At 41.6% G+C, this 17799-nt stretch overlaps 2 protein-coding genes across 2 annotated transcripts in view; both read right to left on the bottom strand.

Annotated features, from left to right (window-relative positions):
- Positions 1–3512: 3512 nt before the first annotated feature.
- LOC127039097 (fatty acid-binding protein, liver-like) lies at positions 3513–7607 on the bottom strand. The gene is made up of 4 exons (XM_050932266.1): positions 7506–7607; positions 6192–6364; positions 4725–4814; positions 3513–3633 (listed from the first exon to the last, which is right to left on the bottom strand). Exons 1-4 carry the CDS (start codon positions 7570–7572, stop codon positions 3583–3585), a joined length of 381 nt encoding a protein of 126 aa, XP_050788223.1. The 5' UTR covers positions 7573–7607; the 3' UTR covers positions 3513–3582.
- A 6796-nt stretch (positions 7608–14403) lies between these two features.
- MYOM3 (myomesin 3) overlaps positions 14404–17799 on the bottom strand; it is a 57063-nt gene continuing 53667 nt past the window's right edge. The window contains exon 37 of the mRNA XM_050932213.1: positions 14404–15722. Coding sequence (XP_050788170.1) covers positions 15459–15722 — 264 coding nt within the window. The 3' untranslated portion in view covers positions 14404–15458. The remainder of the gene's footprint in view (positions 15723–17799) is intronic.

Below are 17799 nucleotides of genomic sequence, written 5' to 3' on the forward strand. Positions count from 1 at the left end.
TGAGGAAGTGAGATCCCTGGAAAAAGAGGCCTTGTATTGCATTCTGCCAAACAGAAAAGTGTCTTGGTGGTTATTGTGTCTGAGTAATACTGAGTAAAATCTATGGCCTTTGACTCACGTGATGTACTTTGCTCTTTGAGAGTAGAGATAAGGACCCTGACCTACAATAATTTGTAATTTATACAATAGGTGTTTCTGTTTCTAACACTATCCTGCACTATACCTACTAGCAGTGGGCATTTGAGCTGAGTACAATGTGCAATAAATATACAATAAAATTGTATGCACACGCAAAAGCTTCTTTAAAAGAACATGAAATTGGTAATAGCAAGCCAGAAAAGATGGTTGAGGATTAAACCTACCATATATGGGCACAGCATAATACAGCTGTGTAATACTAAAGTGTCTATCCACTGGTAGGCCAAATTCTGCCCTCAGAAACCCATGTGGAACCACTGAAGTTGCTTCATGGCAGTGTTTGGTGCATGGCAATAAATACATGTAGCCAGGAGTAATTATATATCTTGTTCAGAAGCCTCTGGTATTGGCAGCTGGTAGAGACAAGGTTCTCAACTAGATGGACCATGTCTGTTCTGCAGTGTTCAGAATTACAAGATGGAATTATATAAATATTCTCTTGAAGTGTATTGCACATGATTTCACTTGATTTTGGGAGAGAGTGGATGTCTCTCTCTTTCACTGCAAGACTTTTCCATCTGTAAATAATGTGTTATTTCTCAAACCAGTAACATAAACCCTTGACCTAAACCATAAAATCATCACCTGTGTCATTAACCAGTCTACATTTCCACCCAGTTAATCCATTGCTTTTCCCATTGCAGATTGCCTTTGCCAAGAGGTCATATCACCAACTCTTTTTGCGCAATGGTCTCAGCTTTTCCCAAAATTGCCTCTGCTATGTGATAGCATCCCCACACTGTAAATATGAGCAAGGGCCCCGGGTTCTTGACAGATTGGAGTAAGGACCTGCACAAAGGATGTACATTCAAATTCAGATCTCTCACATGGAAGTGGAATATGCTGAGACTAGATTGCTATGAACAGCCCTGTAGTAGGCAATGTTAAGGTTAAATAATTTGGACATTGCACTGTGTTTGCTTTCAGAATGTATTATGGAGGTTTAAACACAAATATTTAAAAAAACAGTTTTAATTTTATATATTGATAGGTACTGCTTTCAGAACATCCTACCGTTCTGTAACCCAATCTCCCTTTGCATTACAGAGCGTGGCCGAACAACTGTTTTCCTAGACTTTCACTGAGTTGGTGAGTTGAATGGGTCTGAGTGGGTTTGTGGGGGAGCTCTTTTGTAGGCATTAACCCAATGTAACTTTTTGTATGTTTGTGTGTTTTCTTAAACACATAAGTGCTTAGCATTTTAGACACTTGCTTTAAATTAAATCTAAATAAATACATGTGTATGTCATAATGCGTGAAAAGCAATGTAGCATATGTTTTTACAAGTTTTAAAACCTGTGATTACAATTTAATTTTACAAAAGTGAATATATTTTTAGTTAGACTAATTCAGAAAAGAGCCTGAACATGTCAAATCTCTTGTACAATGCAATTTACAGGTGCAGCACCTGATTGATGAAGCATTGTGGTTTCCTGGGAATTTACTGTTACACAACTGAATCATTTTTGTATTGTTTCCTTATCTAGCTAGTAACAGTTACCAAGCAACTTACAAACATACCTTTCCAAGCTGTGTTGCATGGTTTCTTCCACCACAAAACTTTAAAAGTGCTTTCTTCCCAAGTTTGTTCTGGCCAACATCTCTCTGTGCCTCTGTGGGGTCTTGTATACACGTGCAACACCCACTGTACTCAAGTTTTAGGGCTTGTATATATGGGGAAAATTACCAGCATACCTATGCAGGTGTAAGTATACTGGCATTGCTATGCTGATAAAACTCCCCGTACGGGCATTCTTATCTCATTGAAGACAATGGGAGTTTTTTCAAATGATTCAATTGAGAATTTAATTTGATCTTCAACAAGCATTGCCTCTGAGAGTAAGGGCCTGTCTACTCAGGGAAAATTACCAGCATAGCTATACTGGTAAAACTTCCCCCGTGGACACTCTTATCCCAGAATAAGAGTGCTTTTTTTCTGATTTAACTTAGGGCACTTTCAAAGCGGGGATGTTTGTTGAAGGTCAGATTCTCTTCCTAGTTGAGTCACTTGACAAAACTCTGGTTGACTTCAGTGGGTGAAGAAAAGAACTGGCACTATATATAATATCCACACAACTGGTGACCTGATAAGTGGCATGACTGCCCTAGTAGGGAATATAGTAGGGAGCAAAGTCAGTGATTCCGAACCAGAGATCTGATGAGGTGACAGCTCATGACCACAGGCCAATTAAATGACAATGTCAAATGTGAGATAATAGCAAATTTTGTGTGGGATAGAGGATAATGTGTTAAAAGGGGAATGCAGTTTGTAATGAGGGACAGTTAGGCAGTATAAGTGCTAGGACATTATTCTCATATGCTTCAGTCTTGTACATTTCATACCTCAGCCCAGAAAGAGTACAGATACCTATCAAATCTGAAAGCAAATATTCCAGCTATACTCATCAAGACTGTTACAAACTTAATCATTTCAGACCTTGAAAATTTAATTAATAGCCATTGTGTTTAATTGCTTTTGGTGCCTCAGCTTTGTTTTCTTTGTGATTACCTGCTGAATGTGTACAATACTTTATAGATTTTTTTTAATATTTCTATTGTGATGACAGAAAGCTCAGCAGTGACACTTGCTGGCTAGGAATTAGATATCTGATTTTCAGTAGGTCTCCCAGCTGTACTGAGCAGATAGTAAGAGAGAAGATGTTGGGGTTTATTAAACTTATCTTTTTCCTTAATAAGGATAAGAGGCAGAGACACATTCCTAATAGTTTTCAACCTTGCTCTGTAATCCTTATCGCAAATCACTGTTTCACTAGCTGTCCAATCCTATATTTACACAGGCAAAACTCTTGTTGAAATCAATCGGAGGTTTGCGTGGCTGGAAAGTAGCCCAGCAGAAGTTAGAGTAGGGAATGTGTCTCTGTAGCAGGGGTTGGCAACCTTTCAGAAGTGGTGTGCCGAGTCTGTATTTATTCACTAATTTAAGGTTTCGCGTGCCAGTCATACATTTAACATTTTTAGAAGGTCTCTTTCTATAAGTCTATAATATATAACTAAAGTATTTTGTATGTAAAGTAAATAAGCTTTTTAAAAATGTTTAAGAAGCTTCATTTAAAATTAAATTAAAATGCAGAGCCCCCCAGACCGGTGGCCAGGACCTGGGCAGTATGAGTGCCACTGAAAATCAGCTTGTGCTCTGCCTTTGGCACACATGCCATAGGTTGCCTACCCCTGCTCTATAGTCAGGGAAAATGGATTTTTATACTATGTAAGTCAAGTATGAGCATGGAAAGAAAGCAGAGATCTTATTTCTTTATTTTCCATGGCATTTTTTCCAAATTAACAAATTTCACAACTGATGGCAAATGCACTTTAATGCTGGAATATAAAAATGTCCAAAATAGAATAGGTCTCTCTTCTTATTGTTTATACTTTCTTGCTTTTTCTGATGAGGGTTGCTGAACCAACAGTCAGTGTCTGTAAAATACAGAAATATATTACTTGTTTTCCATTTAGACTGTAGGGGGAGCTGTATGTAGCTAACAGCTTTGAAATTGTTGTAATATGTTTGTAATTCATCTCATATCATCTGAAAATACAGTTACAGCAACTGCATATGGACATGCTGAATACATTCATACTGAAACAATGGTGTTCCTGTTAGGGAATCAGTTCTGAACACCGAAAATCTAAATAGTCAAATGTTATCTTCATGTGCACTGTTGGAGTAACCTCAGTCACAAATATGTTCCCTGTACTAGAAACCCACTGCCCCAGATAAGTACTATTGATTTGGTTCTTTGCAGATTTATTGTAAAGAAAGTAGGTTGGGATTTTAAAAGGAAACGGGGCATTTAAAATCCCTAGGCACTTCTGAAAACCTTAGCTGTAATTCTTATAACAGTGATCCCACCAACTGGAATACATCTTAAAAGCCTGGCAAGTGGAAGTTTAATTCCCTGGGAGAAGGGTTCTGTGGCAGTAGGGAACAGTTCAGGACACATTAGAAGTGCCTAGGATTTGTAAATGAAACAGGTGAAACTGTAAATTAACATGGCTTGATTCAGTTTTCATTCTCTGCTCAAGAGCATCCCAGCTGTACAACCCTGTAAAAAATCTTGCAAAAAGCCTGCCCACATGATGGTCAAAAGCTAACACTAAACCCGAGTGCTTAAAATGGAATGATAACGGAAATGAATTTGTCTCAATGTATCCTGGGAAGTGATAAACAGCAACTTTCAGTGATAGAAATGCACAGAGTGAAACTGTGACAGCCACAGGCATTGTCCATGTGTAGGAGATTCAATTAAGTCAATAAGCAACAATCCATCACCCTGGCTGTACTAAATGGTGACTAATGTCATTTCTTGCTGGTTGCAATCACCATTGGATTATAAAGTTACATATTCTTTCATTAATGTAGTGATATAATCCATGCTAACAGTAGTAATTCCTGTGCTCAACACCAGGACTTTTTAAAGTGAAGGTGTCAGTTTATAAACTGACAGGCATAGGAAATGTTTCCCCATTATTTTTTTTAATGGCACCTTTATTTACCAATCACTTACCTCCACCATTTCATTTCCTTTTATTTCCTGTTCATGGGAGAATGTTTCTGATTTGCACACAAGCTTCCCACCTATCATGTTAACTGTGCACTGTGAACACAGATTTTTAAAACAAGTATTTATAGTAGCCCAACAAGTACATTTCTGGTAGACAATTTAGGCCTGAAAGGTAGAAACTGGGAAATTCAGTTAGAATGGTAGTTAGATACACAGATAAGAATGGAAGTGCAGATACCCATATTCATTAATCTCATGCTAACTTCAGATTGCCAGGAGTAATGAGCATCTTGTTTAGCATTCAATGAAAACTTCTCTAACTGTTAAAACAATACCAATACGTGTATAAATGCTACTTCTAGGTGTGCAGCAAATACAGATATATTAGAAAGACTTTACAGGTATTGGTATTGTATGTAAATTTAACTGGCAGTTGAAATATGCAAAATCGGAGTAAAATTTGTCCTACGAAATGAAGGACTATACAATGGGTTTTGCTACACTGGATCCAACTGTTGGTCCATGTAGGATGTTATCCTGGCAGTGGTGGCTGGGGATCTCAAACTTTTTATTTTTAAATAGTGTGGACCACATCTTAACAAAAAGATTGTCTCAAACTGCCTTTATTTCTTTCCATAAACATATGACCCAACTCCCCTGCCACAACTGGTAGCTATAGCAATACCCTACACGAAAAAAAATAGTAAGAACATATTCAGTGTGTCTTATCTTTTTAATGTGCTTTATCAGCTAGAAACTACATGGAGAGCTAGCACCATGGGAACAGTCAGTGCTATTCAGACCACCAGGTGTGCTCCACACACAACTATTTGGGAATCACTGTTTCAGGGGAAAGTGAAAAACTCCATAAGGCATATAGGGCCAATTATTCATGTACATGGGGAATAAAATTCCTCCCTGATCCCTGGGTTGATCAACTTATGCACCGAAGCAGCAGATTTGATTACCTTAAGAAATGTTACCTTATACTTGAGCATTTTAATGAGCTGTTGTGTGACAAGAGCTGAATTAGTACAAAGCATTCATTTTTTCTTAGAGGTTAATGGGGGTTTCTTCAAACTGTGCTTTGTAGCAACCATTTCTCCAGCTGAAAGGGTCTGGAAGCAGCTCCTTCTGAAGCTAGAGGAGTTTGCTCCTCTACAGTTGTTTAATGTGTTGCCTCCACAACTTTCTTGGGACCTGGTAACATGAGAGTTTGTGACACAAACTTAGATTCCCTGTGTCACTAATCACAAAGCCAGCTAGACAAACAGTCTTTCTGGCTCCTTCACTTATGTAACCTGCATGCTCGTGTTAAAGCTTTTAAGTTTTACTTTGTTTCTACTGATGAGAAACAAATTAAGATCCTATCAGAAGCAATTGAAGTTTCCTAATGGGAAAGAAATTCCACTTGCAAAATGACACTGAAATACTAGTCAGGGAGCAGTTATTGTTCTTGAAATATATTACCTTTATTTTTTTGCCATCCATAGTAGTGATGTCAGCCTCTTTCCCCAGAGTAAATGAATTTGTTAGAGACTGCTTAGGTGTTTTTGATGTCACAACAAAGTTGTTTCCATTTTGTTGTATTTCAATAATAGGCTTAATGTCTTTGGCAACTTTGATGAGGTCATCTGCCAATGCTGCAGAAAAGGGAAAAGTGGAATTTTAACTTCTCTATTATGCAGAGGGAAGTATGTGGTTTGTATGTTATGCAAATAAAATACTTTGATTCAATGAAGTGACAAGGTTGACACAAATCAACAACAGAAAAGGAAGTAAAAGTTAGATTACCTAGTTCTCTATGGACATACAATTTCATTGATGGGACACTTGGTTTTAGATTCCTTTTGTTATAATCTTGGAGATATAATAAATTAATTTCTCTTTTTAAACTGTGTGCATACTTTACCACTGGTGAAAGGCTGACCACCTTTTGTATGTTATTTTCTATACTATATAGTTTTTTTCTTATATCACCGTAATGTCTGAGCACCTTTAGTACTGCACTAAGTGACATGAGTAGCGTTACATAAGGTTCATTTTCTTTCTCATCCTCCCCCAGGACACACTGAAGTCCCCTGCGTAGCCACAGGGCAGCAACAGTGCAAGTTTCCCCAGGCTCTCTCATCAATAGGCTTCAATGCTGACCTGAAAGGATCAGCTTTGGGGCTGAGGGCGTAGTTCAGGCAACATGCTCTTTGAGAAGGGATTTTCACTGAGTGAGGCATTCTGCTCCATTTAATTTGATTGTTTTGCTGCAACTGACAAAGCAAACTATGGTGGTGTTTAGTAACCTGGACACCTCTGAGAGGTAGCTAGAGACCATTAAACTCATTTCATGTAGGCTAACAGCCAGCCATTAGGTAATCAGTGATTACGGTCAGAGGCTCTATGTGAACTGGTAACAGAGCTGAGAGGCTCTATATCCCTTTACCAATGCCCTACTAGTTAACCTCATAAACTGAAACTGGTCAACTGATAGGAAAGGTATTTCAGTAGAAGCCTTTCATGAGAAGACCAGTCTTGTGGTTAAGGCTGAGTCGGTCTGGGTTTTATCCCTGGCTTTTCCCACAGATTTGTGAGAGACTTTTGGGCAAGTACCTTCACTTCACATCATATCTAAAATGGGAATAGTAACACTTACCTACCTCATGGAATGTGGTTTTGTGAAAAACACTTTCAATATTCCCTGATGAAAGGTTCCTTAAATGCAAAGTGTTGTTATATTTCACAAACCCTGCAATTTGTAGGGGGGGGGGGGGGGGGAAGAAAGACACTTACCAAGGGCTTTCAGAAATTCTTCATAGTTCTCTTGAGAATAGACCTGCCACGTTCCATTGAATGCCATTATGGATGGTGCAGTACAGTATGGCGGTGATGCCAGAAAGAATGGAGCAGCCATCTACTGAATTAAATGCTATTTATACAGAAAGAAATGTGCCCTGTCTCATGAGATGGTCTGCTAATTATTAACAATACAGTATCAATTATTAGTCATCTGTTTATTCTCAATAGAAATAACCTCTAGTTCATTGTCATCTGTGGCTGTCTCTTTACCTTGACTGTCTCTTTCCTAGCAAGGTTATTTCTTCCAAAATAGATTAAACTAACGTATAAAATGCAGAATAAGAGTAGCAACTTGGGGAGCTAATGTGAAATAGCTATTCCAGGCTATTTCCCTGTGTAGGCAAGCCCTTGTCTTATTGAAAGCCAATGGTACTTAGGTTCCTAAATGCATAAGGGTTTGTGTACTTATAAAATTTGTATCACTTTAAATATACTGGTATAGTTAAAGCAATACAACCTCTCTAGTATGGATGCAATTATACCAATATAAATTTGCTTATACTGGTATAGCTTATTCCATAAAGGAAGGGGAATAAGCTATACTGGTGTAAGGCACCTTTGTACAGCTATAACCGTGTCCACATTAGGAGTTATACTAAGAAGAATCACATCCCAAACTGATACAGTTATACTAGTACATAAACTGTGTAGACCATACCTAAGTCATTCGTTAAAATTATACTTAGGCTTGTAAGTCACTGAAGCACTTTTGAAAATTTTACCCATTTTCTAAATAAAAGTGTTCAGTTATATAAAACTTGAGAGAAATAGTCACTGGATGTGAAATTATATTTCTTATATATTGTAATAAATCCATGGCCAATGAAGAGCTTCATGGCTCACTATGCTGCATGTGGGTACTTGGAACTTCACCGAGACAGTGATGATTGAACACAGATCAGTCTCTTCCAAAAGAACTGGGACCTACCATGTGAGGAAAAGAAGAATCTCCTTTAGTGATTATCAGTACAGGGCCTATGACCCACAGCTGATCAGTTCCGATTCCATCTAGTAGATATCAGTGGGGCACATATGCACTAATTAGTTTGTTACAATATTTAAATATATTTAGTGATGGTCCCATATGTACAGATTTAAAAGGGGAAACAAAACATGGAACTGTTGCCTGGGGATTGAAGTGGAAAAATAAATGGGAGTACTTAATTCTTGATTGTTACTCTCCACATTCATAACCTCAGAATTCCCCACTCACATTGTAATACTCATCCCTCCTTGATCAAGCCTGACTGCTGGCTTCGGAAGGCATTAGGTAAAACTGTATGTGGTTTGCAGTAAACTTGCTTAATTCAAATAGTGTTTGTGCCCTGGAGGTGACTGACCTGTCTAAGGCAACATTTCTAGTACTGTACTACAGACTAGGTAGTAGTTTTTAGCTGAATGGGAAAACAATGATGAATTTTTCTTACAAATTTACTTTACATTGTTGTCCAGTTTTAATTTTTAGAGACAAGCCCAAATTGAGATCAGAGATCCAAATACACCCCAAACTTTGGGACAGTTCAAGTCTCTCTCTAATTCATCACAGTTTTAATCAGTGAGCATGTCACAGGATTAAGAGTTAGGAGATCGGAGTTCTAGTGCTGGCTAATAAACCTCCACTTGGTTTTAAGAGCACACTGCCCTAAATTATATTGTCTTTAATCATTTGAATGTTTTAAAATTAGTTTTAGAGATCCTATTTATGATTTTAAAATATTATATATTTGTTAATAAGGAATTTTAAAACATTTGAAAAGGATTTGCTTTAGCTGAGCAAGCCATTGATCCAACAGTGTGTTATCCTGTCCCCAGCTCTAACCAATACTTGATGCTTCACAGGAAGGGGGAATATACAGACTGCACCTTGCCAACAATGCAATGCTGCTCATCAGGCAGCTCATCTGTTTGCAACTGAAAGTTGCAATTTCTGTGAGGAGTTCATGCGCAAGCACCGCACTCAAACTTTGGAAAAGTTCACTGACTCAAAGATTTCATTAAATTTTTCATAGTGACCTGTCCTCATGGTCCTCCAGCAGCCAGACCTTGGGAAGCTAAACATTAAACCAGGGGTCGGCAACCTTTCAGAAGTGGTCTGCTAAGTCTTCATTTATTCACTCTAATTTAAGGTTTCACATGCCAGTAATACATTTTAACATTTTTAGACAGCCTCTTTCTCTAAGTCTATAATATATAACTAACTATTGTTGTATGTAAAGTAAATACGTTTTTTAAAATGTTTAAGGAGCTTCTTTTAAAATTAAATTAAAATGCGGAGCTTCCCTGACTGATGGCCAGGACCTGGGCAGTGTGAGTGCCGCTGAAATTCAGCTTGCGTGCCACCTTCAGCACACATGCCATAGGTTGCCTACCCCTGCATTAAACTAAAGTGCACAACAGTGATTAGCCTCTGTTGCACTCACAATTAGGCTGTATAAAGGGATTTCTCTCTGTGTGTATATATGTATCTATTAGGGACAGAATTCACATGTACATCAATCCATAGTGTGACAAAGCTCCAACCTTGTCTCAGTGGGTCCCGCACTTCCTGGTGGATTACACTAGCCTCAGAGGCTCACTGTGACCCTCCACATAGCTCTTCTCTCTCTAGACGCAAGGGTCGCAGCCTACTGAGCCATTTTCATCATAAGCCAGCAAGAGAGGTGAGGAGAAGTTATCCTCCCTCACCCAGTCTCTGTGATTAGTCAGGGAGGGGAGCCCAGGCCCACCCTCTACTCCAGGCTCCAGCCCAGGGACCCTGATAGTAGCAGCTCTTGGTAGATGACTTTTTGGAAACAGAACAAGTATGATTCCCAGGGCCACTTCCCCACAGCAGCCCCCACTTCCTCAATATCTACATCACCCTTACCTCAGGGCCTCCTTTCTTGTGCCTGATAAGGTTTGTACTGCTCCATTTCTCCAGCAATGTGGCTCCTTTCTACAGCTCCTAGCACACTCACCACCTGAGTGAGTGGGAGCCTTTTAACTAGTTTCAGCCAGTCCCTGGTTAGCTTCAGGTGTACTGCTTTCTGAAAGGATCTTAATTGGCCCCAGGTGTCTTGATTAACCTGGAGCAACTGCCATTTGGTTACCATGGTAACAGGGATTTGTTTAGCCTGGTGCTAACATACCTGTTTCTCACTATTTTCCTATAGCCATCTGGCCTTGCCTCATCACATATCTCCCCCCGCACCCCGGCTCAATACCATAGAGTTGGGCAACTTGGGACACCAGGCAGTGTGCTCATGACAGACCATCAGTGTTGCCGTGGTGGCATCCAGCCCTGTGCTGTATGCGGAACTGGAACGGTTGGAGGGATAAGAACCATCTGGTGACCCCTGCATTCTTTTCCTTATTCCACTGCATCCACTGGAGGGGTGCATGGTCCATCACAAGAGTAAATCGCTGGTCTAAGAGGTAATAACGCAGTGTCTCTCCCTGGCTCATTTGACAGCAAGGCATTCTCTCTCCATTACTGCATATTTCTGTTCTCTTGGGAGCAGCTTTCTGCTTAAGCAGAGGATCAGGCGTTCCTCTTCTCCCACCATTTGTGACAGAACCGCCCCCAATCTCACCTCGGAAGCGTCTGTTTGTAGAATAAATTCCTTGTTAAAGTCCGAGGCTATGAGTATGGGGTCATTACAAAGGGCTGTCCGAAGGTCTGTGAATGCCCCTCTGCTGCGTTGGTCCACTTCACCATGTCTGGACCTCAGGCCTTTACCAGGTCCATTAGGGGACTTGCCCTAATGGCAAGATGGAGAATAAAACGTCTGTAATAGCCTACCATGCCTAGGAATGCGTGGACCTGCTTCTTTCGGGTTGGCCAGGGCCAGTTTTGAATTGCCTCTAGCTTATTCGTTTGGGGCTTCACTATGCCCCTTCCTACAATATATCCCAGGTACCTAGCCTCTGCTAGCCCTATAGTGCATTTAGCAGGATTAACGGTGAGGCCAGCCCGTTTGAAGGTACGCAGTACTGCCTCAACTTTCTCCAAGTGGTGTATGGATTATGACATCATCTAGGTATACGTAATCCTCTAAGGAGAGAGGCTCTGAGCCCAAATACTATGTCATGTTATCATAGTTATTAATTATGTTTATTATAGCAGTGCCTAGGGACTTGGCACTGTACAAACACCTTTGTAGAAGATGTGTTCTGTTTAAACTAATCTAATTAGTCATATAGGGAAGTTAACTCCAGTTCAGAAAAGTTTATATTTCTTGCTCTCTCTCTTTCCCCCTCACAAAAACAAATCTGTTTCCAAACAGTCTTTTCCATGGACACTTTTAAGTATGATTCACTCCTGTATTGTTGTCAAGTTTTACATTTTTTATTTAGTGCACACCTTTTAAACACTGCATAGAATACAAGATCAACTACAGTATGACAGGCAAACACTGTTCTTGATCAATAGTAACAGATAAAACAGTGGCATGGAAACCCTCTTCTGAAAGTGTGGGTAGTTTAGAAACAGTAGCTGTCAAACATTTTAAAAATGAACTTTTCCATTTTTGCCTTGATCTTTATTTAAAACAGCATTAAAAGTAATGTTACAAGGATTATTTCATTCCTCTAGATTTCTGTTGTCATCCTCTACAAAAATCATCTGTGTTCTCAGAAAAAGCCAGCTGTGCTACTGATTCTTTGGAGTGTTATGTCAAAAAGCATGTGACACAGAATTTTTCAGTTAATTTTTATGGGAGCTGAATTCTAAAAACTGAAGAAGGAAGTGAGTTCTGTACAATTGAGGATTCCTCTGCACAGAAACTAAGTTTGGGGATTGGTGTGTGTGAGAATGTTCAGAATAATTTTGCAGTTGCATAGACATGTCACTTCATGTGACATGAGAGGTAATTTGTTATTACACATCCTCTGATCTCATTCATATGAAGAGGCAATTACACCATGTGGGATAGGGGGCTTTATTGTATCTCATAAAGGAATATGCTAAAACACATGAGCTAATATTGTTATGTAATTCACAGTCATTTATCCAGGTGAAAAGGGAAAAAAAATTCCTATGATTTTTTTTCAACCTTCAGCCTTTTGAAGAAAGAACCAAATTCAGCCTCACTGCTCATACCTGGGCTTTAAAATACTGGGCTGGAATAAAAAACTTCCCTACCTTTCTGGTGCAGAAAAGTGTAAATTGCATCCTGTGCCAGCCTAGCTCATACAGCATGTTCACTTCAAAGGAAAGAGTTATGTTAATGCAGTGGTGAATTCGCCTCTGTGTGACCTCTGCCCATGGAAACTGTTGAGAGATTGCATTGAATAGCCCAGGGGTCGGCAACCTTTCAGAAGTGTTGTGCCAAGTCTTCATTTATTCACTCTAATTGAAGGTTTTGCGTGCCGGTAATACATTTTAACGTTTTTTAGAAGGTCTCTCTCTATAAATCTATATATTATATAACTAAACTAGTGTTGTATTGTAAAATAAACAGGTTTTTCAAAATATTTAAGAAGCTTCATTTAAAATAAAATTAAAATGTTGATCTTACGCTGCCGGCCCGCTCAGCCCGCTGCTGGTCTGGGGTTCTGTTCACCTAGGCCGGCAGCGGGCTGAGCAGGGCCTGTGGCCGGGACCCCGGCTGGCAAGGGTTCGTCAGCCAGAACCCCAGACCAGCAGTGGGCTGTGCGGGGCTGGCGGCCAGGACCCAGAGGGCTGGGGGCAGAGGGCTGGAGTCAGGGCAGAAGGGGCGCTGGGTATGGGTGGGGTTGCCAGAGTCAGGGCTAGGGTTGCAGGTGGATGAAGGAGTCAAGCAGAGGGCTGGGTATGTATGAGGGAGGTACAGGGCTTGGGCCTGTGGGGGTGCAGGGCTCAGGGCAGAGGGCGTGGTGTGTGTGTGGAGGGGGTCGGGGATCAGGGCTCAGGGGAGAGTGCTGGGTGACTGCCCCCCTAAAACTCTCAACCCCGCTGCTCCTTGTCCCCTGACTGCCCCCTCCTGGGACCCCTGCCCCCAACTGCCCCCCAGGACCCCACCCCCTATCTAAGCCTTCCTGTTCCTTGTCCCCAGACTGGACTCTATCTCCTACCTGTCCCCTGACTGCCCCGATCCTCATCCACACTCCCGTCTCCAGCCAGACCCCCGGGACTCCCATGCCTATCCAACCACTCCCTGCCCCCTGACAGGACCCCCAGAACTCCCGACCCATCCAACCCCCCCTTTCCCTGCCTGCCCCAACCCCTTTCCACACCCCTTCCTCCTGACAGAACCCCCAGAACTCCCAACTCATACAACCCCCCCAGCTCCTTATCCTCTGACCATCCCCTACAGAGACCCCCCACCCTCCTTGCTCCCGGTCCCCTGACTGCCCTGACCCCTATTCAGCCCCTGCCCCCTCACAAACCCCAGGACTCCCACGCCCCATCCAACCCCGCCCCGCCCCTAACCAACCCCCCGGGATCCCAACCCACCCTGCTCCCTATCCCCTAACTGCCCCCACCCCTTATCCATCCACCGCAGCCCTGGGCCCCTTACCATGAGGCTCTACACAGAGCTAGATATGCTGCTCTGCAGGAGCACACAGCCCTGCCCCTCCGGTTGAGCGGGGAGCGCGTCTGCCTCCCCGCGGAGCCAAACACTGCCCTCGGGAGCGCGTAGCCCCAACCCCCAGAGTGCTGCGTGTGGCGGCAGGGCTCCAGGGGAGGGGAGAAGGTGGAGGAGGGGCCGGCAGCTTGCTGCGCTCGGCCCCGCGTTCTGGCCCGGGAGCACAGACCCCGCGGCTTGCCGTGCCGGGAGAGTGCGGCCATTTGCCCACCTTGTGTGCACGGCTATGCTTCTGCTCCCTGCCCCCGCAGGGGAAGTGGAGGGCAGAGGAGAGCGCGCCGGGCTGGCTCCAGCGTGCCATTAAAAATTGGCTCGCGTACCATCTTTGGCATGCGTGCCATAGGTTGCTGACCCCTGGAATAGCCCATTTCTCTGTTGTTCTGACCATGCCCCCTCTCCAACAAGCACTGCCCAGTTTTGCATTAGTGAAGAGGAAATAGCAATAAGTTTCCACACCATAAGCTCTCCTCTGGAAATATTCCTGCCACTGGAACTCTGTCTCTGGGTTTACATTACTCTAATCTGGGCTGAATCTGGCCCAGTCACTGATCAAAACAGTTGTGACCACTTAAACGTGTTCAGATATAGCATCATTTGACAGTTTACAATATGTCACAGTGAAATAACAGCTGTGGAGTTTAAATGTGTTTAAAATCCCACTACATTGTAGCACACACAGCAATTGCACACATGCTCCTCTGCAAAGCCAAGAGAGGCTTAAAACCACTGCCTTACTTTTCTCCCACATGGCTTAGCTGTGTAAACATAAGTGCATCAAGGCCCTGTTTCAGCGAGGTATTTAGGAACATGCCTAACTTTCAGCACACCAGCAGTCCCACTGACATCTAGTTATGCATGTACTTTGAGTACTGTGCTGAATTGGGCCCAAGCAGGGTTACATTTTAATAACAATGCACACATCAACATTCTTCTGCTACAGGATATTCAATAACACTCAGTGGCTTAATACAAAATGATAAGCTTGTATACATGAACCCCTACTGTATCTGATAAATAGTGCTGTTAGCTGAAAAGTGGTACACTATATGAAGCAGTTGTCTAATTATGTAGGGTTAGAGTGGGATTTTGAAGGTTTTCTCCAGATTTCTATAGATGCCTTTAAGAGGGGTATACTGTGATTTCTTATACTGTAAATCACTGTGGAAACCTTTATTTTATACATAGATAATAAAAAGAGAGATGCTAGTCTGAATTTTAAGGCTGGGATTGTCAAAGGAACCAAGTGTCTAAATCCCTTTGACATTCAATGGGTGTTTGGTGCCTAATGCCTTTAAGCCTCTTTGGAAATCCCAACCTGGGTTTCTGAGTGTGTTGGAAATCATTTTTCCCGTAGCTCAATCGGTTCTTCTCCATGCTTGTACACACTGATAGTAACCTGCCCCGTTTCAGAGCCATATTTGTTCTTGACATAGATGCTGTATTTTCCTGTATCGTCACTGCAGACTTTCTCAATGGTAATTGTGACAACTATCCCCTTCACATCCATTTTGTAACGATCTTTAAAAACTACTACCTTCTCGTTCTTGAACCAAGTGATTTCTGGGTAAGGATCACCAGATATGCAGCATGTCAAACACAGGGTCTGTTTTAAAAATATAGTAAATACAGCGTTACAGTGGCAATTCACAGCCAGTGGCTTAAAGTATAATTTGACAAAGAAGAAAAGATAAAAATGGATCTCCAAAAATGCCCACAAGTTTCACTGATCCAGGAACTGGTAAGTTCTTATCAGTGCAGACACCCTGGCCTCAGGCAAGCTACTTTCCCACTTTTCTGTCTCAGTTTCCTCATCTGTATAATGGGGATCACACTGCTTATTCACCTACCCCAGAGAGGGACTTGAGAGGATTAACTGATTAACATTTGTTAAGTGCTTTGAAGATGGAAAGCACCATATAAATGCTATGGATTACTATTGTCTGCAGTATTTTTGTAGCCGTGTCGATCCCAAGAGATGAGATTATCTCTCATGTATTATTATTCTTACTAATTATTTGTATTACCTAGGAGACCTAGTCATTGACCAGAACCGCACTGTGGTACAAATACAGAACAAAAAGATGGTTCCTGCCCCCAAAGAGCTTTAGGTATAAGACAAGAGACAACAGGTGGATACAGATGGGAAGTAAAGAGGAAACTGTGAGATGATACTGGTCAGCATGAGAGGCAGTGGTTTGAGAATACAAGTCTATGGGCCTGATTCTGATCCCAGCAATTTTTTTTTAACCTAAAACAGATACTGTACTTCTCTTATTCAGGGCATAGGACAGCATGATCTTACAATACCATTTTGCTTGCCAGGAAATGGAAGGCTACATTTTTTAAGCGCACAAATCTTTAGCCACATAGGAAACTGAATCCATGCAGCTGAAATCAATGCTACTCCGTTTGAGGCCATTAACAATGGAAGTATGTTTAACTGCTTTGAAAATGTTAAGGATCATTAATGTGACCATAAAATTGAAGGCTGTTTTAGTTTCTAGGCTATGAAGAAGTTATTCATTATGATACAGGACAGGAGTCCCTCAATAGTAGGATCTAGTTGAGTTGAGAAGTATATCAGAGGTGGCAAAACTAGGTTCTTGAGGGGGCTGGCAAGATTTATATTATTAGTGAACAAATCTACCAAAGCAAAACCTAAATGAGGTTGTTAAAATTACAAATTATCATGGCTATTCAGACTGTTAAGCTGGGCAGGTTCATCTTCTTTTGGATAGGTGTAGGGGGTCTTACACACCAGAATAATGTGAATGGAGAGAATGACTGCTCCACATTTTTATTTATTTAGTGCATGCCAGTGGTGTGTCTGACACTGTACAAACACACCAACTGCAACCTGTATACAGCTCCTGCAGGGGTGTAGGTTTCCCTGCAGGGAGGCATCTGTGTTTAGAAGTCACGGCATCACAATGAGATAGAATTACTTTCTCCAGCCTGCTGCTTTAAACAAAGGGTGGTTATGGTTCAAATTTAATTACTCTTCCTTCCATTGGCACAGCTGCAGTTATATGAAGTACAGGTGGCTTATATTAATCGCTTTCAAAACCTGGGTTATACATGTCTAAACAGAAGTGAGGCATTTTAAGTGACCTCAGAAGCAGCTAGGATTTTTGATGGGGTCGGCCAGTTGGTGAGAGTTAGACATTATGGGCTTCTTTCTTCTGCCACTTTCCCCAGGGTAAATCAGGAATAACTCCACTGAAGTAAATGGGACTGATTCTCATTTGTGCTAAGGCCCCTTTATACCACTCTGGCAGTGTAAAGGGACCTTAAAGTGGGCATACATTACATTTACAGTCATTTTAAAGCCTCTTTACTCAGCCACAGTGTCCTCAGAGTATAGGAGAATCCAGCCCAATAGATTATAAAACTAGTATGACAGAAGGATCAAGACCCATATATAAAGTTGTTAACCTAAAGCAGGGGTTGGGAAGAGAGACTAGGGGCATGTGAAACAGCTAAAATAGACTGTTTTCAGCACCTGAAAACTAGGATGTGGTGTCTAAGGAGAGCAGTTGAGTAAGGATAGAGCTGTTCATGTAACTTTTTCTATGGTTAGCATTAAAACTATTCTTGCACTTCACAAGTGCACAAAAATGGAACCTGGATGCCTTGCTAGATTTGTGGATTTCAAAGGGAACTCCTGCCTCACCCTCAAC

This window comes from Gopherus flavomarginatus, chromosome 22 (genome assembly GCF_025201925.1).
Source record: "Gopherus flavomarginatus isolate rGopFla2 chromosome 22, rGopFla2.mat.asm, whole genome shotgun sequence".
In the NCBI taxonomy this organism is placed as follows: Eukaryota; Metazoa; Chordata; order Testudines; family Testudinidae; genus Gopherus; species Gopherus flavomarginatus.